Source organism: Jaculus jaculus, chromosome 19 (genome assembly GCF_020740685.1).
Source record: "Jaculus jaculus isolate mJacJac1 chromosome 19, mJacJac1.mat.Y.cur, whole genome shotgun sequence".
Classification (NCBI taxonomy): domain Eukaryota; kingdom Metazoa; phylum Chordata; class Mammalia; order Rodentia; family Dipodidae; genus Jaculus; species Jaculus jaculus.
Genome location: NC_059120.1, coordinates 55,119,801 through 55,143,105, shown reverse-complemented (window position 1 = coordinate 55,143,105; position 23,305 = coordinate 55,119,801). Strand labels below are relative to the sequence as shown.

The following is a 23,305-nucleotide window of genomic DNA, read 5'->3' as shown; positions in this document are numbered from 1 at the left end:
AAAAAGCCAAAAGCAAATTAGCAACTTGGTTTTTCCTGCCAAGAAATGAGGAATAGAGGTCCTGTCAGAGAATACAGGGGATTCAGAGGAAGGGAGAAAAGAAGAGAAAAACCTGGGGACCCCGCCCTGGCGCTGACCTGGCTCCACTTCCGCCTTTGTAGTCACTTGTGCCTTGTGTTCCCCAGAGACGGATGGCTGGTAAGCAATGCAGGAGTTGCTGCTGGGGCCTGATCGTCGAGAGAAAGATGAGCCAGACCGAAACTTTTTGGAAGGAGAGGGCTTCACTTCAAAAGGGAAAGAGAGAGCCTACTTAGCACCCACCACAGAAACCATCACCAAGACATAGATACAAATTGCTAGTGACTCCAATATACACCCAAAGTTGTTCTGAAGCAGAGGAGGAAGAAGTTGGTTAATGCCAAAAATGAAGAGCTCTACGAGGTACTCAGAGATGCTCTTGACTCACTTCACTTCGGAAAGAAAACTTCAGAGGAAAAGTGGCACATGCACATAAGTCCCCCCACCCCATCAAGCAGCCCTGATAGCTTTACATCCACTAACAAAGTGTTCTCTTTCCCACAATTCCCTAACTCCTTAGTAGTGCTACCCCAGTAAAATTTATCAAAGATGAAAATTTCACTCTACCCCTTCTTAGCATTTATACACCTAACACTATATTATACTTATTTATGCATCAATTTTCAAACAGCTTTCTTTCCATGCCTCTTACGACTGTCTGGAATGCCTAAGTCCTTTTTGCTTCACTAAGAACTACTGACGCCTCTAAGAGGGAAAGAGGAGGAATCTACCAGGGTCAATAGCTTGGAAGGTTTGGTTCTGCAATACCCAGGTACAGCCAGATGCCCAAAGTGGTGCTTGCATCTGGAAGTTGTTTGCAGTGGAAAGAGGCCCTGGAGCGTCCATATTTTCTCCCCCACGCCCATTTGCAAATAAAATAAATAAAATACTAAAATAATGAGCTGGGCATGGTGGTGCATGCCTTTAGACCTAGTGCTCAGGAAACTGAGGTAGAGGATCACCTGAGCTTGGTCTAGAGTAAGACCCAGCCTCGAACAGACCAAAATTAAGTTGAGGAAAGAACATTTGCTTAGCAAAAATTACCTAATCTGAGAGCTCCTGGACCCAGATATGGATGGAAAATAAGATGACTGGTGATTTTCTTGACTATGATCTGTACACAAGTGCACATCTGAGTCAGCGGCATGGATTCTATATCCACGGCTGCACACATATACATATATATACCCATATATATGTATTTAGTTTTTTTTTGCAATCCCACCAATTCCCCAGAAATTGCCCTCACCTCAATGATACATGTAGGGAGAGCCAAGGGGAAAGCAGCAACTCGGAAACGACTGGGACAGACAGAGTGACTGACACAAGGACGAGAAGCAGCGCTCACAGGATGCGGGCAGAGCAGGAGAAGCCTCTGGCCTTTGCAGCTCCCTGACAGAGGTGTCTGCCCCCCATCTCTGGGGTAAGGGAGCCACTGGGGGTCATCTGGTAGAAGCCACTTACGGGGGATCTTCTTGAACACCGTGTTGCACATGAAGCGCTGGAACCGCTCAGCATAGAAACCCGGACGATGCACGGAGACCGTGTCCTGCGGAAGAAAAGAGGTGACTACAGAGTTGGAGAGCAAGGTCTAGCAAGAGTACCTGTTGCTGTTGTCAAAGGGCCATGTTCCCCTGAACAGAAACCCTGGCAGAAAGATAAAACCCAGGCAGGAAACAACACATGAAAGAAAGTCAATCAGAAGCTAGAAAGGGAGAAAGGGCAACCACAGGTGATCACTACACTCACCCCATCATGTACCAGTGCTTTCCAAGAGTGCTCCAACTTCTTAACGAACCTGCCAAGAAAAACTTGTATCACACATGGTTTTGTTTCCTTTCTTCCAAGGCAGGGTCTCACTCTAGCCCAGGCTGACCTGGAATTCACTCTGAAGTCTCAGGGTGGCCGCAATCTCAACAGTGATCCTCCTGCCTCTGCCTCCCACATGCTAGGATTAAAGATGTATGCTACCACGCCAAGCTACATATTTCTTGTTTTTCTGTTTAATTAATTAATTTATTTATTTATTTGAAAAAGAGAGGATGGGCACACCAGGGCCTCTAGCACTGCAAACAAACTCCAGATGTATATGCCACTTTGTACACCTGGCTTATGTGGGTCCTGGGAAATCCAACTTGTGTCCTTAGGTTTCACAGACAACTGTGGTGACAACTAAGCCATCTCTTTAGCACTACATATTGTTTTCAAATGGGTGACCATTAACCAGGCATGTTAGTGCACACATTTAGAATTGGCACACAGGACTCTAGGGTAGGAGGATGGCAGTGAATTCCATTCCAGGTCAGCCTGGGCTGGAGTGGGACTCTGTGGGGGTGGAGATGGGCAGGTGTGGTGGCACATGGTTTTAAGCCCAGCTTTTGAGAGAGAGATCACTGTGAGTTCAAGGTCAGCCTGGGACTACAGAGTGAGTGCCAGGTCAGCCTGGGTTGCAGGGAGACCCAACCACCAAAAAAAAGACAATGATAATAGACACATTCAGGAAGTTGAAAGTACATCCACTGTGGGATGCTAGCTTGCCAAATAATAGACACAGCAATACTTGTGAAATCTTGAAACAATGCTGCTTCTAGGTAAACCAATTATTTCCTTATTTCCTTCTGGGAAAAGGGAAGTGTTATGATTCTTGACAAATTAGGGAAAAGCATTCAAATATAAGCTGAAGGGTTAATGAAGCACTGGCCGTGGTGGACAATAAAACTTCCCTGGACCACACTATAAGGGACATTTGTTACAAAGCAAGCTCTCAACGATCCAGCCTCAAGGGCAATCAGAGCATGGGGACAGGCTGTTAGTAAACAAAAGAAAAGGCCTTGCCTCCCATTCTTCTCTCCCAAAACCCGCTTCCCTCCCCCCTCCCCCATATCTCCACTCTCTTCCACATTCATCCCCAGAAGCCACAAGTGTGGTTCACCCTGGGAAGGCTGCTGTCTGCGTAACAACCGTCGCAGCCAGCTTTCTTCCTCTTGCACGGCTCATGTTGCACTGCTCAATTTCTAATTCTAACATAAGCGAGCTGGGGTGCACTTCAGCAACAGAACATTTACCTAGCACAGGGAGCCCTATGTTCAATAGCCAGTAAGAAAAATAAAACTAGTAACAATAATTGTAAAGGAAAGCTGGGCATGATGGCATGCATCTTTAACTCCAGCACTTGAGAGGCAGATGTAGGAAGATCGTTCTAAGTTCAAGACCACATAGTCCTGGTCAGCCTGGGCTAGAGACCCCACCTCAAAAAAAAAAAAAAAGAAAGAAAGAAAAAGAAAAGTAAAGGAGGGCTGGTGAGATGGCTTAGTGGTTAAGGCACTTGCCTGTGAAGTCTAAGGACATGGGTTCAATTCCCTAATACCCACATAAGCCAGATGCACAAGGTAACACATGCTTCTGGAGTTCATTTGAGTGGCTAGAGGCCCTGGTGAACCCATTCTCTCTATGTGCATCTTTCTCTCTTTCCATCACTCAAATAAATAAATAAAATATTAAAACAGAAAAGCAGGGCTGGGCAAATAAATGGCTTAGCAGTTCAGGCATTTACCTGGGAAGCCTAAAGACCCTGGTTCCCCAGGACCCACATTAGCCAGATGCACAAGAGAGGCACATGGGTCTGGAGTTCATTTGCAGTGGCTGGAGGCCCTGGCGTGCCCTTTCTCTCTGACTCTTCCCCTCTCTCTCTAATAAAGAAATAAAATATTTTTAAAAACACAAAACAAAAAACCACCCAGAAAAGTAAAACCAGGCGTGGTGGCACATGCCTTTAATCACAGCACTCGGGAGGCAGAGGTAGGAGGATCACTGAGAGTTTGAGGCCACCCTGAGCTAGAATGAGACCCTACCTTGGAAAAACAAGAACAACAAAAAGACACACACACACAAAAAAGTAAACCAGGTATGGTGGTGCACACCTTTAATCCCAGCACTTGAGAGGCAGAGATAGGAAGATCATTTTGAGTTTGAGGTCACCCTGAGACTACACAGTGAATTCCAGGTCAGCCTGGACTAGAGTGAAACCCTACCTCAAAAAACTAAAAAGAAAGAAAAGGAAAGTTGGGTTGACTGTGGTGGTGCAAACCTGTAAACCCAGCACTTAAGTGGCTGAGGCAGGAGGATCCCCAAGAGTTACAGGCCACTCTGGGCTACAGAGGAATGGATGGACAAGTCTAAGACAATGTAGACAGAGTAGAATAGTCAGTATATCAAAGACTGAACAGTTTTCTTTAGTACCTGAATCTTTCAGAAACAAAAATGGGGGCTGGAGAGATGGCATAGCGGTTAAGCGCTTGCCTGTGAAGCCTAAGGACCCCGGTTTGAGGCTCGGTTCCCCAGGTCCCACGTTAGCCAGATGCACAAGGGGGCGCTCGCGTCTGGAGTTCGTTTGCAGTGGCTGGAAGCCCTGGCGCACCCATTCTCTCTCTCACTCTCTATCTGCCTCTTTCTCTCTCTGTCACTCTCAAATAATCAAATAAATAAATAAATAAAAAGAAACAAAAATGGGATGTAACATTTCCAGCTTCCGCCTCAGCACATCGCTACCCATTAGTCCCACAGACTAGTCCGTTTTCCAAAGAGGTGTGCTCTGACCCTCTCAGGGCAGTAAGAATGTGATTTCAGATATAATAAGCGAATGTGCAGCACAGCTCAATTAACAGGCTCCTCACAAGCACCAGGCAGATGCAGTGTTCTACCCTAGTGCTTCTGAGTACTGACTCAGTTTTGCACAGAAGGCAGGCATGTGTCATGTGGAAGTGGCAAGGCAAGGGAGCCAGGGAGCAAGCCACCTGAAAACCCAAGAGATTAGCAGACAGACTACAACTCCATGTTCTTGAAGAACTTGACAATGCATCTGAAAGAGAAATTTAGTGGCTTCAGACATATACTCTGCTTCCTAACTTGCAATCCATATGCTCCTCACCTGTAAGACTGCAGAATATCAATGATGCCAATATACAGCAGAAGTCGTTCACCTTTATTATTCCGGGCAGGGATGCCACCCATACTAGGGAAGACAAAAAAGCAGTTAGAAAATCTGTGAGCTAGTAGAGGCTTCTCCTAACCTGGTCAAATCAGGACACAGACCTGAAAAAAAGATAAACGTAGCTCTCCTCCAGAGGCTTAACAGAGGCCCTGGCATGGCCATTGTTTTCTCTCTTCCTCTTTCTCTGTCAAATAAATAAATAAAATATTTTTAAAACTTCCTAAGCCAGGCATGGTGGCACAAGCCTTTAATCCCAGCACTCGGGAGGCAGAGGTAGGAGGATCGCCTTGAGTTCAAGGCCACCCTGAGAACACATAGTGAATTCCACGTAAGTCTGGACTACAGCAAAACCCTACCTCGAAAAAAAATTTTCCTTTTTCACCACTTTTAAAAAATATTTTATTTTTGGTCTGGAGAGATGGCTTAGCGGTTAAGCGCTTGCCTGTGAAGCCTAAGGACCCCGGTTCGAGGCTCGGTTCCCCAGGTCCCACGTTAGCCAGATGCACAAGGGGGCGCACGCATCTGGAGTTCGTTTGCAGAGGCTGGAGGCCCTGGCGCGCCCATTCTCTCTCTCTCCCTCTGTCTTTCTCTCTGTGTCTGTCGCTCTCAAATAAATAAACAAAAAAAAAAAAAATTAAAAAAAAAAAAAAATTTTATTTTTGAGCCGGGCGTGGTGGCGCACGCCTTTAATCCCAGCACTCCAGAGGCAGAGGTAGGAGGATCACTGTGAGTTCGAGGCCACCCTGAGACTGCATGGAGAATTCCAGGTCAGCCTGAGCTAAAGTGAGATCCTACCTCATAAAACCAAAAAATAAAAATAATATTTTATTTTTATTCATTTATTTATTTGGGAGTGAAGGGGGAGAATGAGAGAACGATCACACCAGGGCCTTCAGTCACTGCCAGTGAGCTCTAGATGTATGCTCCCCCTTATGCATCTGGCTAACATGGTTCCTGGGGAATCGAACCTAGGTCCTTTGGCTTTGCAGGCAAACAACGTATCCCTCCAGCCCCTTCCTTTTCTTTATATATGTTATTGTTGGCTTTTCTTCTTCTTTTTTTTGTTTTTTCGAGGTAGGGTCTCACTCTAGCCCAGGCTGACCTGGAATTCACTAAGTAGTCCCAAGGTGACCTTGTACTCAGAGATCCAACTACCTCTTGCTGAGTGCTGGGATTAAAGGCATGTGTCACCAAGCCCAGTTTCTGAGTTTGTTTTTGAGGCATGGTCTCATAGCCTGGGCAGACCTGAAATTCACTCTATGCTCTCAGGATGGCCTTGAACTCAAGAGATCCTACCTCCCAAATGCTGGAACTAAAGGTGTGCGACACCATGCCTGGCTTTTATATTGTTTTTTTTTGGGATGGTTTGTGCTTGTTCGTGTGTGAATGTGGGTATGCTTGCCACAGCAGACATGAAGTGATCAGAGGACTTTTTGTTTATCAAGGTATGGCCCAGGATGACAGGGGATTCACTAGTCTCAGGGTGACCTTGAACTCACTGTGCTCCTCCTACCTCTACCTCCCGCTGGCATTAAAGGTATGTGCCACCATGCCTGGCTCCTGAAGACAACTTCTGAGTGGCTTCACCTTTTACCTTGTTTGAGGCAGGTTCTCATTTTGCTGTTTAATGCTGCATGTTGTGGCAAGCTGGGCCATGAGCTTCTGGACAATTCTGTCTCCACTGCCCTTCTTACCTTAAGCACATTGGTATTACAGGTTGCATCCACTTCTATTGTGTTGTTGGTTCTTTTGAGGTAGAGTCTCGCTCTAGCCCAGGCTGGCCTGGAATTCACTGTGTAGTCTCAGGGTGGCCTCGAACTCACTTCTGCCTCCCGAGTGCTGGGTTGAAGATGTGTGCCACTATGCATTGCCCAGCATCCAGGGTTTGGTTTTTTGTTTTTCTTTTTCTTTTTTCGAGGTAGGGTCTCACTCTGGTCCAGGCTAAAGTGTAATTAACTATGTAGTCTCAGAGTGGCCTGGAACTCACAGCGATCCTCCTACCTCTGCCTCCCGAGTGCTGGGATTAAAGGTGTGTGCTACCACACCTGGCTTAGTGTCCAGTTTTTTACACATGCTGGGGTTCCAAACCCAGGTATTTAGACTTGTATGAAAAGTATTTTTATTCACTGAGTTATCTCCCTAGGCCCTCTTCTTTTTTTCAGGTTTTTATTATTTAAGAGAAAGAGGCAAATGGAGAATGGGCGTGCCAGGGCTTTCATCTGCTGCAAATGAACGAACTCCAGACGCATGTGCCACCCTGTGTACCTGGCTTAGGTAGGTCTTAGGTAACCTGAGTCCTTTGGCTTTGCAAGAAAGCACCTTAAACACTTAAGCCATCTCCCAGTCCCCTTTCTATTCCTTTTTTTTTTTTGTTGTTTGTTTTTGGTAGAGTCTTGCTCTAGCCTGGACTGACCTGGATTCACTATGTAGTATCAGGATGGCCCTGACCTCAAGGTAATCCTACTTCTGCCTTCCAAGTGATTAAAGGTATGAGGCACCACACCCAGCTACCTTCTATATTCTTAAAACTATGCTTTTACAGGCATTAATGCTGCTGGCCTAACTGGGTGTCTTCAAGAAAAAGTGCTATGGAAACTATGCTCGACAGCAGACCCGATCCCCGAGCATGCCTACTTACTGGTCCTCCGTCTCCATAGTGCCGCCCCGCCGAGCCTCGCCCTGGATGGACTCCATGGCTGTGGAGTAGAGAGCCTTTTGGGGAGCTGGTCTGCGAGTGTCAACTGAGTACTGTGTTTCACTGTTTAAAGGCTCTCGTTGCGCATGATCCATGTTGTGAATTGACATCAAGAGGCTATAGTCCATTATCTTGAAGCTCTGAAGCACCTAATTTGGGGATGAGGGTACATGATCAGACTTGGGAGGGATCAGGTTTTTCCAGGTTCTTACTTTTGTTATTTTTGTTTTTTGAGGTAGGGTCTCACACTAGCCCAGGCTGACCTGAAATTCACTATGTAGTCTCTGGGTGGCCTCGAACTCACAGCGATCCTCCTACCTCTGCCTCCCGAGTGCTGGGATTAAAGGCGTGCGCCACCACGCCTGGCAGGTTCTCACCATTTAAAAAAAAAATTTTTTTTGTTTGCAAGCAGAAGAGAGGAGGAGACACACTTCCTTCACCTTCACCACAGCTAGTGAATGGTGGTGAGCCTGTGGTGTGAACGTGTACCTTAGCTGTCAGAAATGACCACCTCACCTCTTTCTTGGTGCCACTGACCAAGTGGGTCTAATAGGTCTGAACAGTTCAGGACTGAAGAGAGTAAGGGAGGATGAATCCTCAAAGCCCAGAGGATCCCCAGTTCCCTTTATAGTTTGCTAGGTCTTTAGTGGGCTTCTCTTCTGGCAGCATTGTGTTTATCTGACTGGTCCCTCAGTAGGTGACCTGTGACCTCAGACTTAGCAGGTGTTTGAGCCCTCCCAGTGTTCCCAGCTCCCCTCCTACACTTTCTGAAGTCTGGTCTCCTAATCAGGTTCACCAGGTACTTCCTGCTTCTTTGTGCTTCTGAGGGTTTTTGTGGTGGGGAGGGATAGTGCTGGGGAATGAACCTAGGGCCTTGGGCATTCTAGGCAAGTGCACTATACTGAACGACATCCCTCCAGGCTCCTACCCATCCCACATTTCTTTTTTAAAAGGCAGGAGTGTTTTGTTTGGTTGACCAACCAGGCCTTGAACTTGCAATCCTCTTGCTTCAGCCTCCCCGGTGTTAGAATTACCGGCATGGGCCACCAAGCCCACCTCTGAGGATTTCTTTGGTTGGTTTATTTGTTCCATTTTTGTCTCTTCGGACAGGTATCTGTTACGTGTACGTGTTTGTAAAGTACATGCAGTATGTGCTGTGCAGACACCCGAGGAGACCATCACGTGTCCCCTACCACGCACCCATGAGTGACCATGAGGTGGAGTCTCTCTGAACCCAGTGGTGCTGTTTTTATAAACCCCAGTGAGTCTCCAGTCTCCAACCCCTGTGGAACTGGGGTTGCAGACAAGCATTCATGGCCACGCCCAACTTTTACAGGAGCATTGGGGAGTCAAGCTAGGCTGGCCTCAGACCCTCATGTTCAAGTGGCAAGCATTCTTTCCTGCTGAGCCATCTCCCCAGCCCCATCTTAATAAAAATTATGATGTAGCCCAAGCTCAGGGCGCAAACAGAATTGTCATATAGCCCACAACAAGCAAGTCTGTTATAAACTTCCAGTTGTGGTGTATTCACCCAGTGTGAGCTTTTGCCCATGGAGAGATGTGGCACACATCTTTAGTCCCAGCACTCGGGAGGCTGAAGTACGAGGATTGCCATGAATTCAAGGCCACCCTGAGAATACATAGTGAATTCCAAGTCAGCTTGGGCTAGAGGAAGACCCTATCTCAAACAAAAACAAACAAACAAAAAAACGTGACAGAAACAACAGGTGGCATCAGAGCCCCAGACTGCTACAAATAGACCTCAGATGCATACGCCACTTTGTACATCTGGTTTTATGTGGGTACCAGGCAACTGAACTGTACTGGGGAACTAATGCTGGGATGTTAGGTTTTGCAGGTAAGTGCCTTAACCACTAAGCCATCTCTCCAGTCCTTCTTTTCTTTCTTTCTTTTCCTTTCCTCAGCTGTAATAATGATGGTATATTCTTTATTTGGGAAAAACAGAAGAGCTAGTCACATCAAGACCTCATGCTGCTATAAGCTCCAGATGTATGCAACACTTTGTGCATCGGGCTTTACAAGGATACTGATACTGGGGAACTGAACCTAAACTGGCAGGCTTTGCAAGCAAGTGCCTTTAACCACTGAACCATCTCCCCAGCACCCCAACACCTTTTTTTCTTTCCCCACATGTTTTATTTCAAGACAGGCTGTCCAGGCTGGCCTTGAATTTGTGATCCTCCTGCCTGCCCGAGCAGCTGAGGCTGCAGGTCTGAGCCACCAAGCCTAGGAGTCCTAGTCCACACATCTTCATTCTCTTGTTTCACTTGGTGAAAAGAACACCGTTTTTTTTTAAGTGTATATGCGCAGGCAGGCACCTGTCAACAAGAGGCTAGAAAATGCTGGGTATCCTCCTCTACTGCCATTCTGGTTTAGATCCTTGAGGGGGTGTCTCTCACTGAGGCAAGAGCTGCTCCTCCCCAAGGCTGGGATTACAGGCATGTGCAGCCATGGACCAGCTTTTTACATGGGACCTGAGGACTCAACTCAGGTCCTTAGGCTTTTGTACCAAGCAGTATTACTTGTATGCCATCTCCCCAGAGCACTGTATTATTTTTTTTAAGGTAAGGTCTCATTCTGGCCCAGGCTGACTTGGAATTTACTATGTAGTCTCAGGGTGGCTTAGAATTCACAGTGATTCTCTTTCCTCAGTCTCCCAAGTGCTGGGATTAAAGGCGTGCATCACCACACCCGGCCAGAACTTTTTCTTTTTCTTTTTTTTTTTTTGAGGTAGGGTCTTACTCTAGCTCAGGCTGACCTGTAATTCACTATGGAGTCTCAGGGCCATCCTCCTATCCATATCCCCCAAGTGCTGGGATTAAAGGCGTGAGTCACCACACCCAGCTCAGAACACTATTTTTAAGGGAACAAGGAATATCCACAATGAATGGTCTGGATGTAGTTCAGATGATAGAGTGCATGCATATCAAGCCCAAAGCCTTGAGTTTTTGATCCCTAGCACTGCATAAACCATGCATGGTGATACATCCCAGTACTTACTCTAGGAAGTGTAGGTTCAAAAGCAAAAGGACATTCTTTTTTTTTGGGGGGGGGGGGGCGGGGTTTCAAGACAGGGTCTTGCTCTATCCCAGGCTGACCTGGAATTCACTCTGTATTCTCAGGATGGCCTTGAATTCATGGCCATCTTCTGCCCCCTTAGTGCTGTTATTGAAAGCATGCACCACCATGATGCCTTGCTTTGAAAGACTTTTTTTACCCCCCATTTTTATTTATTTATTGGATGGGGGGGGTGCAGATAGATAATGGGTATGCCAGGGCCTTCATTTACTGCAAACAAACTCCAGACACATGAACCACCTTGTGCATCTGGCTTACATGAATCTTGGGGAATCAAACCTGGGCCCTTTAGCTTAGAAAGCAAGTGCCTTAATGGCTAAGCCATTTCTCCAACCCAGAACATTCTTATCTACATGAGTTGGAAGCAAGCTATCTCAAAAAACTTAAAAGAAATAAAAAGAACAATTTGTGACAGATCTGAGTCAGAGCAGATTTGTGGCAGAACCTTGTATGATCAGCTTTGATTCTGTTCAGCATTCACTGAATCCTCATCATACATAGGTAATATGGTTGCTTATAGGGGCATAAAGATAATTATGAGTTTCTGGGCTGGAATGTAGCTCTGGGGTTTAGTTTATTTATCATGTGCAAGGCCCTGGATTTAATCCCCAGCACCACAGAAACAGAAAAACTTTCTACCTTCAAAAAATATGAAAGGCTGGAGAGATGGTTTAGAAGTTAGGGCGACTGCCTACTAAGCCTAAGGATCCATGTTTGACGGTCCAGATCCCACACAAGCCAGATGCACAAGGTGACACGTGCGCAAAAGGTGGCACCTGTGCCTGGGGTCTGACTGCAGTGGCTGAAGGCCCTGGCAAACTAATTCTCAATCTGTCATTTAAAAAAAAAAAATATATATATATATATAAAATATTATGGAGCCAGGCATGGTGCCTCACACCTGGGAAGCAGTTAGGATGATCACTACAAAGTGAATTCCAGGTCAGCCTGGGCAACAGCAAGACACTACCTTGAAGTTAAAAATAAAAAAAGACAAAACATAACTAATTTTTCAAAGGGATATAAGCTGGGTGTAGTGGCACATGCCTTTAATCCCAGCACTTGGGAGGCAGAGGCAGAAGGATTACTGAGACTCCATAGTGAATTCCAGGTCAGCCTGGGCTAGTGATACCCTACCTTGAAAAATCAAAAACTAGAATAAAATAAAGGGATATAAATGAAAAACAAATATAATACAGTCTAATATATAAAATAATACAAATGTTTACAAAACAGGAGAATATACAGACAGTCAAGAAATGATGAGGCATAGATAGGAGGATCACTGTGAATTCAAGGCCAGCCTGGGCTAGAGACCCCACCTCAAAAAAGCAAAAAGAAATGACATTGAAATAGGTTTATGAGTAACAAGTTGTAGATAGTTAAAATAAACAAAGGAAGAAATGAGTATTACCAAGGGCTAATGCATGAAGTAGCATATTACACACAGTGAGGCATGACATGGTATTGCTAAACACGAAATGCAACGGGCATTTATGGCAGATTAGAGAAGCTGGAAAGGACGAGAATGACAGGCATGATGTACACTATTACAGAGCCTGAACAGCACAGCATGCCCGTGTTCTGCAACCTAGAACAGTGTGAAAACAGGTCTATTCCTTTCAGTTCACTCTTCCAGTACAGCTCAACCAAAGGTGTCTTGATATGTGGGTGGGAAAAGAACAAGAAGAGAGATGTAAGGACTTATTCTTGAGTATAGTTCAAAACAACCCACGGCCCATTTAGTGGAGTAGTTTGTCTAGCCCTTGAATCTGAAGGAGACAAAACAAAATATGTGTTATCAGAGAGAATGAATCAGCGTGAGCAAATGAGGGCAAGGACTAGACAGCACAATGGGCTAAAACGGATGGAATGTTAGGGTACTTTGTTGAAAAACAAAGCTAAAGAGATAGGAATATTAGAAAATTATTTGAGACATCTGGTATTCATTTACAGCAGCAGGAGATCCTGCGGCACATGTACACACACATGCACACGCATGTGCGTACACACGCAAGTAAATAAATGGGGGTAGAGAAGGGCTTAAGAAAGCCAGTGTGCAGAAAAAAAAAAAAAAAAAACTAAAAAAGAAAACAAATGAACGAATAGAAAAAGAAAGAAAGCCAGTGTGCTGGCTCATACTTGTAATCCCAGCCTAGACCACAGTGAGATCCTTTTTGAAATAAAAACAAACAGAGACATGGGAAGGGGGAGATAGAGAGGGTTAAAAAAAGTGGTTTGAGAGCTGGAGAGATGGCTTAGCAGGAAAGGAACTTACCCACAAAGCCTAAGAACTCATGTTCGAATCTCCAGGTCCCACACAGCCACACGCAGTGATGCAAGCATGCAATGCCACACATACACCACATGCATCTAGAGTTTGTTCACAGCAGCTGAAGGCCCTAACAGGCCCATTCTCTCCCTCCCTCCTTCCCTCTCTCTGCCTCTCCAAAAAGGTTGATAGAGGGAGAGTAGTCATGTTTTTGTTTGGTTTAAACCCCTGGTAAACGGCCCATGATTTAGTACATAACTTCCCACCCATATCCATGTAAGCTAACAACACAGGACAGGGAAAACCTGGAATAATGGTTCATGTCTTTAATCCTATCACTCAAGAGGCTGAGCTAAGAGGATCAGCGTAAGTTGAGGCCAGTGTGAGCTCCAGTGACACAACAAAAACAAGATATGAAAGTAGAAGAGTAGGCTGCAGACATGGTCCAAGTGGTTAAGACACGTGTCTGGAAGTAGGAGGGGACTTCTAGTTGGGATGAAGGGAGGGAGTCAGTGGGAAAGAGATGAAGAGGGCAATGGGAGAGAATACAATCAAAATACATTATATATACAGATATACGCATATAAACACATATTTATGAAAGTATCACAAAGAAAATAAAATGATTTGCACATAGAAGCAAACAGTTACACTGCCTGTTGAAAACAGGAAATGGAATGATGAGTGATACTGAAGGTTCAGGTGGAAATGAGTGTCATCAAATTTCTCTGCTCTGAAGCCGGGCGTGGTGGCGCATGCCTTTAATCCCAGCACTCGGGAGGCAGAGGTAGGAGGATCACCGAGAGTTCAAGGCCACCCTGAGACTCCATGGCGAATTCCAGGTCAGCCTGAGCCAGAGTGAGACCCTACCTCGAAAAAGAAAAAAAAAAAATTTCTCTGCTCTTTTCATAAGCAAGATTCAATTTCCAAATTATAAATCTGCATTTGGCAGACAAGAGCAAATTCTGAGGAATGATGGTGCCAGAGTGAAAGTGAGTAGAAAGCACGCCTATGAAGGTTAGGCAAAGAAGTAGGGCACAGTGAAGGAGGATAAGTGGAAAAGGCACAGTAGTGTACAGCAGCAGCTCACACTTGAAACCTGCACGCAGGAGACTGAAGTAGGAGGATCACAGTAAGCCGGAAGCCAGCCTCAGATACGGCAAAAACCTGCTCCAAAGGTAAAAATAAAGAAACAAACAAACAACAAAACCCCAACTTAAAACCTTTAAAAAACAAAAGAAAGAAAGGGAAGAAAAAGTAAAACTGTAACAAAGGGGCCTGCAATGAGCTAGTTTAAATGCCTTTAAGTGCCGACCTACAATATGGGAAGTAGCTAGGGAACATCCCAGCTCCCGTGGACTTAACCCTGAGCATGACGACAGTGTTTTAGTGACTAAGATTCTTGGTGTCAATGGAAAAAAATTTGGGAACTCACCAAACAGTCTCGCTGCAAGGTCTTACACAAAGCATTGTACATGTCAGCATCCAAAAAAAGACCATCCGGGATGTCTTGTAGGAAGTCCAGGTCTTTAAACGTCGGGAGAAGCTTCTCTCGCTCCTTCTGAGAAGCCCGTCGCTTATAGGTGGATCCCTTGAGGTCATACTTCACATGCATTTTCACTGACCGCGGTAAGAGATTATTCATGACCACAATCCGTATGTTCTTACCACCTGCTTGCACACAATAGAGTCCATAGAATTTGGGCAACAAAGTTCGAGGATTTTGGTTGAGGTTCTGAGAGAACACAAATAACAAGAAATAGAGCAAGTTAGCAAATTTCCAGTGAAACCCAAGAGCCAACTTGCCATCCACCTTCCTATACATGGATGGGATTCTGGTACAAAGCGTTATCTATATATTTTTTCAGAAAGTCCAATGCATCTATCTCAATGAAGAGATCAATACTAAGCTGAGCCACAAAACCTCCAATGCAGGAAATAGGTATCACGCATAGTGAATGTATTACTCCTTCAGAGAATTCTAAACCAGGTTAGATAATGAACAACTTTATTTTTATTTATTTTTAATTTATTAATTTTTTTATGAGTGAGAGAAAGAGAATGGGTGCGCCAGGGCCTCCAGCCACTGCAAATGAACTCCAGATGCATGCAGCACCCTTGTGCATCTGGCTAACGTGGGTCCTTAGGCTTCACAGGCAAGAGCTTAACCGCTAAGCCATCTCTCTAGCCAGTAATGCACACCTTTAATTGCAGCACTCTAAAAAGCAGGACAACTAGGAATTTAAGAACACTTTGGGGCTGGAGAGATGGCTTAGTGCTAAGGTATTTGTCTGCAAAGCCAAAGGACCCAGGTTCAGTGCCCCAATACCCATATAAAACCAGATGCATAAAGAAGGACATGTGTCTGGAGTTCATTTGCAGTGGCTAGAGGACCTGGTGCAGCCATCCACCCCCCAGCCTGCAAATAAACAAATAAGGTGCTTGCCTGCAAAGCCAACAGATCCAGGTTCGATTCCCCAGGACCCAGGTAGGCCAGATGCACAGGGTGGCGCATGCGTCTGGAGTTTGTTTGCAGTGGCTGGAAGCCCTGGTATGCCCATATTCTCATATTCTCTCTCTCTCTGCAATAAATTTTAATTTTTTAAAAATCTTAATGGTAAGATCCTATTGCTGAAGACTCCACATACTTGGGCTGCAAGGTCACTGAGAAATCCTGCTAGAGCTGAGCTGAAGACCTCCTCCATGTAGACCATCTGACAGAAAGCTGAAAAAACCTACGCTGCATGCAGTTCAATGGGATAAAATCACCAGCCAGGCCAAATGAGGCAACAGGTACAATAGCGGCATGACTATTCTGGGAGAACCAACAACCATGGGACAGAACACATGGGAGGGAACTCATCCCTGACACCAAAAACCTACAACAGGGGTGGTCATGAGCCCTAGGGGTGTAACGTCTGCTGCTGTCTGGCTAAATGTATATACTATGCTCACCAAACTGCCCAGTAAGCACTTCTCCTAATGCTCATACCCTTATATTCATGCTACTGTCACTTTTGGTTAAAGAAGCTTCTCTTTTCATATAGCAGTGACCATGTGATGACTCAGAAGGCACCAAGTGACAGAGGAGTGCTCAGCACTGAAATATCTCACACTGTGGTAGTTTGACCAGATGGCGCCAATATATTCAGTGTTATGGGCAGATCTTAAGGCGTGGTGGTGGGTTTGATATGCAACGTGTGTCTAGCTGGAGTTCCTGAAGTGTGCTGTGCTGTGTGGCTTTTGGCTTCTGCTTCTCTCTCTCTGCTTGGACCTGTGAAGGCAGGCCAGCTTCTTGTGCCATTATGGAACTTCCCCTGGATCTGTAAGCTTCAATAAATATCCCTTCCTCCACAACTGTGCCTGGTCTAGAAGTTCACCTCAGGGAACCTGAAGCTGTCTGCTACACACACCATCTAAGGCACAGGGTCCATTGTGGTAGAGATGGTGGAAAGAATTTATAAGAGTCAAAGGAAGGGTAGGCCTCCTTACAACTTACCCCTCCAGAGGTAGAAGGATCGTCAAGAGTTCAAGGCCAGACTGAGCTAGTGAGACCCTACCTCGAAAAACAAAAAAATGGGATAGAGAGATGGCTTAGCAGTTAAGGCACTTGCCTGAAGAGCCTAAGGAATAATGTTCGACTCCTCAATCCTATGCAAGCGAGATGCACAAGATGAGTCATGCACAAGGTTGCTCATGAGTGCCTGGTGTTCCACTGCAGTGGCTGGAGGCCCTGACGTACCAATTCTCTTACACACACACGCACACAAAACTAGCAAAAACACAACAAAAAAGAAAAAAGAAAATATCCAGGTGTGGTGGCACACGCCTTTAATCCCAACACTCAGGAGACAGAAGTAGGATTGCAATGAGTTCAAGGCCAGCCTGAGACTACACAGTGAATTCCAGGTCAGCCTGGGCTACAGTGAGACCCTACATCAAAAAAACAAACAAACAAAAAAATTAAAATTAAATAAAACTTACAAAAGGGCAGAGGATTGCCAGATGTGGTGGCGCATGCCTTTAATTGCAGCACTTGGGAGGCAGAGGTAGGAGGATCGTCATGAGTTCAAGGCCACCATGAGACTACATAGTGAATTCCAGGAGAACCTGAGCTACAGTGAAACCCTACCTCAAAAATACAAAAGGGCAGCCCGCCGTGGTGGCGCATGTCTTTAATCCCAGCACTCGGGAGGCAGAGGTAGGAGGATCACCGAGAGTTCAAGGCCACCCTGAGACTCCATGGCGAATTCCAGGTCAGCCTGAGCCAGAGTGAGACCCTACCTCGAAAAAGAAAGAAAAAAAAAAACAAATACAAAAGGGCAGAGGATCAGAGAGGTGGCTCAGTAGCTAAAGGCACTTGCTTGCAAAGCTTGCTGTCTTGGGTTCAATTCCTCAGCTAATGTGAAGCCAGATGAAGGGCTGGAGAGATAGTTTACATTCTCTCTGCCTTTCTCTTGCAAATAAAATAAATACAAAATACATATGCACACACAGACACAATTGCAGATAAATAAGTAAGTTTTTTTAAATGGCAGAATAACAACATTTTGAACAGACAGGTAAAAGAGATGTGCATAACTTCCTCAGACGAAAGCACTGACATTGCTTTGCACTGCTGAGGACAGAGTTCCCAGCATTGTTTTGAGATCATTGTACCAGTGTTCCTCTCCCCCTTACCATGTAGTATCCTGGAAGCAACTTCTGTAAAAATTCTGCTTCTTTATGTTGGACTGTCTTAATGATGAACTCGTCATCGCTGGACACGTAGAAGAGGGAACCACTAGCTCCAGAGTTGCAGAGTTCAATTAGCGGCTCACTACACAGGGAGTACTGAAGAGAAAAGCAGATCAAACATACCAGTGCCTGCTCAACCCATGAAATTAAATACAGAAAAACTTAAAAGGCAATTTCTTTTTTATTTATTTGCAAGCAAGGACAGAGCTAAGAAGAGGAACAGAGAAAGTGCATGGGCCTCCAGCCACAGCAAATGAACTCCAAATGCATGGGACACTGTGTGCAGTTGGCTTTAAGCAGATATTAGGGAATCAAACCCAGGTCCTTAGGCTTTGCAGACACCTTTATAACCACTGAGTCATCTCTCTAGCCCCAGATGTACTTTTGTTCTAGAGAAATACTAGAGTAAGATAGTGAAGGAGACTTGCTTATAGAATAGACTTCTCACAGAGTCACAGGGTTTAAGATCAGTAGCTTACCAAGTAATCATCAGGTCGGATGCCAAACAACTCCCGAAAGTAGCGGAAGGCAACAGGTGCATAGGTCTTGAAACGAAAGTCATTGTAATGATGGGCAGGGGTCAAGTTGCTCCCCTCACTGTAGGGTTAAATAGAAGAAATCTTAATTTCTCAGTCTGCATCATGCAGATTCAACCCTGGACAGATGCTAAAATAGAAGCCAAAATATCACCTGAGAGCTTGGGATTAGTCAACTAGGTAGTCAGACAAAGGCACAAAATGGCCACACATGGTGGCACACACTTTTAATCCCAGCACTCAGGAGGCAGAGGTAAGAGAATCTCCCTGAGTTCAAGGCCAAACTGGGATTCTAGAGATTCCAGAATGGCCTTGAACTCACAGTGATCCTACCCTCTACCTTCCAAGTGCTGGAATTAAAGGTATGTGCCATCATGCCCAGCTAACAATCTCATTTTCTAAGGCAATCTCTTAAACTTTAATTAAACTCTGTACCTGGGAAAAAAGATACTCTCCACCACGTAGAAGTCTTGCATGAGGACATCCCTCTCGGGTTTGGTACTCAGGCTCCCCACGGTATGGGTAATACCTAACTGAATGGCACCTTTCAAGGCTGATGAAGTTGTCTGAGAAACAGAAAAAAAAATTTACAGATATCAAGTATCACCAAAGACCAAGTATTGTGGTATAATCCCAAACTCAGGAACCAGAGGGAGGATTGCTGTAAATTTGAGGACAGCAAGTACTACCACAAATTGTTTCAACTCTCTCTGCCCCAAAGGCGTGACCGTAACAATAAAAACTAAGCAGGGCTAGGCATGGTGGTGTACACCTTAATCCCACTTTTATCCCAGCACTCAGGACGCAGAGGTAGGAAAGAGGATCACCATGAGTTTGAGACCACCGGAAGACTACATAGTGAATTCCAGGTCAGCCTGGGCTAGAGCAAGACCCTACCACCAAAACTAAAAAAACAACTAAGGAGGAAGCTGACCATAATAGCACAAACCTGAAATCCCAGCAGTCAAGAGGCTAAACCCAAGGGTTACAAATCTAAGGCCAGCTTGGTCTAAAGAGCAAAACCCTATTTCCTAAAATCCAAAACAAACCAATCAAAACCCATGGGGGGCCGGATGTGGTGACACATGCCCTTAATCCCAGTACTTGGGAGGCAGAGGTAAGAGGCTCACTGTAGCCGGGCGTGGTGATACACGCCTTTAATACCAGCACTCGGGAGGCAGAGGTAGGAGGATCACTGTGAGTTCGAGGTTACCCTGAGACTCCACAGTTCCAGGTCAGCCTGGGATGGAGTGAAACCCTACCTCGAAAAACAAAAAAACAAAACAAAACAAAACAAAAAAATCATCATCATCAAGCTAGCCATGGCAGCACACACTTGTGGTTCAGTGCGAGTTTGAGGCCACCCTAAGAACACATAGTGAATTCCAAGTCAGCCTGAGCTAGAGTGAGACCCTACCTTGAAAAAAAAACAAAATAAAAAGTAAATGGGGGCTGGGCATGGTGGCTCATGTCGTTAATTTCAGCACTTGGAAGGCAAATGTAGGAAGATCACTGTGAGTTTGAGGCCAGCCTGAAGCTACAGAGCTCCTGGTTAGCCTGGGCTAGAGAAAGATCCTAGTTAGAGGGGAAAAGAAAAAAAGCAAATGGGACTGGAGAAATGGCTCAACAGTTAAGGTACTTGTCTGCAAAGCCTGATGACCCAGGCTTGATTCCCCAGTAGTAGTACTGAGCTCAGCAGTCTGAGCTGTGTACTACACCGTAAAGGTGTATTCTGACCTCCACACACAAGACCATACATGCAGACACCCAAAACAAAGAAAATCATCACCAGCAACAAAAATAGGATCATGCTATCCCTGCTGAGTTACCGTAAGTAAGATGAGAGGATTCTGTCAAGACTTACCTTTTTATATGTTGTCTCTCCTGAGGAATCAACACTTCTGTGGCCTTTTTTTTTGACAGGCATGCCAGGGGCGACATAAGGCACCTAGAAAAGAATTAAGATTAATATACAGCCAGGTGACAGTACAAATTTATAATCCTAGCATTTGTAAGGATGAGGTAGGATTGCTGAAAGTTCAAGGCTAGCTTCAGATACTAGCCAAGGCAGCCTAGCCCTGATTCAAAACAAGCAAACAAACAAACAAAAATACATTAGGATGTGATTCTCATTCTCATATAATACAACAAACTATAGTGGATAGTATGTTGAAACAAAACTTCCAACATTTTTTTTCTAGAATCCCAGCACTCGGAAGGCAGAGTTAGGAGGATCTTTGTGAGTTCAAGGCCATCCTGAGACTACAGTGTGAATTCCAAGTCAGTATGGGCAAGAAAAATCAAAAAGAGGGATGGGATTAAAGGTTTGTGCCATCATGCTCAGCCACTCTATAGTTTTGTTTTTTTTTTAATATATACATCTATTAACACTGTAGATATTTATTCTACTTCAAGTAACAAAACATGAAGTCTTGTTTAATGGACAGTGATATACTCTACATTACAAAATACAATTTACAGAAATTTCTATCAAGTAAACCTGAAGAACACACTTGATTTTTACTTATTTTTAAATTATTTTTATTTTGAAAGAAAGAGGCAGGAGAGAATGGGCATGTCAGAACTTCAGCCTGATGCAAACAAACTCTTGACACATATGCCCCATTTCCATGTGGCACGTTGCACACTTGCGTCAGTGTGCCTGGCTATGTGAGACCTGGAGATTCAAATATGAGTTCTTAAGCCATATATATGTATATATAATTTTTCAAAGTAGTAACTTGTTCTAGCCCAGCCTGACCTGGAACTCACTATGTAGTCTCAGGATGGCCTTGAACTCACATCAATTCTCATACCTTTGCCTACCCAAGTGCTGGGTTAACTGTCATGTACCACCTGGCCTTAAATAAAAAATTTAAAAATATTTTTGTAAAAAGAGGGGCTGGAGAGATAAGACCCTTGCCTGCAAAGCCTAAGGACCCAGGTTCAAGTACCCAGTACCCATGGTAAGCCAGATGCACAGGTAGCGAATGCATCTGGAGTTTGTTTACAGTGGCTAGAGGCTCTAGTATGCCCATTCACTATCTGCTTCTTTATTCCTCTCAAGTAAATAAACAAATAAATTATATATATATATGATTTGTTTGTATTTTTGGTTTTTCAAGGTAGGGTTTCTGTCTAGTCCAGGCTGACCAGGAATTCACGGAGATCCTCCTACCTCTGCATCCCAATTGCTGGAATTAAAGGCGTGCACCAACACACTAGCCCTAATAAAATAAAAAGAGTATTTTTAAAAAATAAGAAAAGCATTTAGGCCAGGTATGGTAGAGTATGCCTTTAATTCAGCACTTGGGAGGCAGGGGTTGGTGAATCCCCAAGGCCAGCTAACAAATTTCAGATCAACCTGAGCTAGAGTGAAACCCTATCTGGAAAAACCAAGAAACAAACAAAAGAATCTAACTCTCCCAAACCTAAGCAAAAAGAAAATAAGTATCAGGTATCAACACATCCAAGGATTAAAGTTTTAGCAATCAGTGAATCAGTAAGAAACTCACCTCGGATACTGTGGATTTCTTGATTGCAGGTACAGCTGCTGAAAAGTTAAAAAAAAAATTTTTAGATAAATCTTAAGATAATAAAATTACATGATCTCTACCAAACACACTGAAATATCAAGGTTTAAATCAAACTAAACAAGACCATCAACTTGTGCCTCTTGCTCACTGATACCTTTTTTGGCTTATTTTTATTTATTTATTTGAGAGCAACAGACAGAGAAAGAAGCGGGGGGGGGGGTGCGGAGAGAATGGGCACGCCAGGGCTTCCAGCCACTGCAAACGAACTCCAGATGCACGCGCCCCCTTGTGCATCTGGCTAACATGGGTCCTGGGGAATCAAGCCTCAAACCGGCATCCTTAGGCTTCACAGGCAAGCGCTTAACCACCAAGCCATCTCTCCAGCCCACTAATACCTTTTTTTAAATACCTCACCAACACCTCCCCCCCCCCCACAAGGTAGAAAGTTTCACTCTAGCCCAGGCTGACCTAGAATTCACTATGTAGTATTAGGATGGACTCAAACTCACAATGAGCCTCCTATCTCTGCGTCCCAAGTGCTGGGATTAAAGGCGTATGCCACCATTCCTGGCTCCAAATCCCTTTTTATTTATATATATATTTATAGTTGTTTATTTGAGAGAAAGAAGCAGAGAAAAAGAGAGAGAATGGAGCAGGGCGTGATAGAGAGAATGGGCACGTCAGGGCTTCCAGCCACTACAAATGAACTCCAGACACATGGGCTACCTTGTGCATCTGGCTTACGTGGTCCTGGGGAATGGAACTAAGGTTCTTTGGCTTTGCAGGCAAGCACCTTAACTGCTAAGCCACTTCTCCAGTCATTTTATTTTAAAACATATTTTATTTATTTATTTCCAAGTAGAGAGAAAATAACAATGGGTATGTGATGGCCTCTTGCCACTGTAAATGAACTCCAGACACATGCATCACTTTGTGCATCTGACTTTATGTGGGTACTGGGGTATTGAAGCCAGACAGGAAGGCTTTACAAGTTAGCATCTTTAACAAAAACAGCCATCCTTCCAGCCCCAAATCCTTGTTTAAAAATGAGTACCTGGGGCCGAAGAGATGGCTTAGTGGTTAAGCACTTGCCTGTGAAGCCTAAGGACCCTGGTTCAAGGTTCCATGCCCCAGGACCCACGTAGGCCAGATGCACAAAGGGGCACATGCATCTGGAGTTTGTTTGCAGTGGCTGGAGGCCCTGGCGTGCCCATTCCCTCTCTCTCTCTTTCTCTCTGCCTCTTTCTCTGTCACTCTCAAATAAATAAATAAATTTTTTTTAAAAATGAGAGATGGCTGACCAGTTAAGGCGTTTACTTGCAATGCCTAACAACCCACCTCTTCACTGGCTATGTATTTTTT

The 23,305-nt window shown here is 44.7% G+C and overlaps 1 protein-coding gene across 3 annotated transcripts in view; it reads right to left on the bottom strand.

Moving 5' to 3' along the window:
- Positions 1 to 23,305, bottom strand: part of Pip5k1a (phosphatidylinositol-4-phosphate 5-kinase type 1 alpha) — a 49,658-nt gene that overhangs the window by 3,893 nt on the left and 22,460 nt on the right. For 2 of the 3 annotated variants that reach the window (XM_045137950.1, XM_045137952.1), the window contains exons 2-12: positions 21,923 to 21,960; positions 20,272 to 20,355; positions 18,843 to 18,973; positions 18,351 to 18,468; positions 17,815 to 17,967; positions 14,570 to 14,869; positions 7,707 to 7,912; positions 5,006 to 5,089; positions 1,828 to 1,876; positions 1,543 to 1,627; positions 138 to 284 (exon numbers count right to left, since the gene is read on the bottom strand). In XM_045137950.1, the coding sequence (XP_044993885.1) occupies positions 138 to 284; positions 1,543 to 1,627; positions 1,828 to 1,876; positions 5,006 to 5,089; positions 7,707 to 7,912; positions 14,570 to 14,869; positions 17,815 to 17,967; positions 18,351 to 18,468; positions 18,843 to 18,973; positions 20,272 to 20,355; positions 21,923 to 21,960 (1,395 nt within the window). The remainder of the gene's footprint in view (positions 1 to 137; positions 285 to 1,542; positions 1,628 to 1,827; positions 1,877 to 5,005; positions 5,090 to 7,706; positions 7,913 to 14,569; positions 14,870 to 17,814; positions 17,968 to 18,350; positions 18,469 to 18,842; positions 18,974 to 20,271; positions 20,356 to 21,922; positions 21,961 to 23,305) is intronic. The other variant, XM_045137953.1, reaches the window with a different exon arrangement.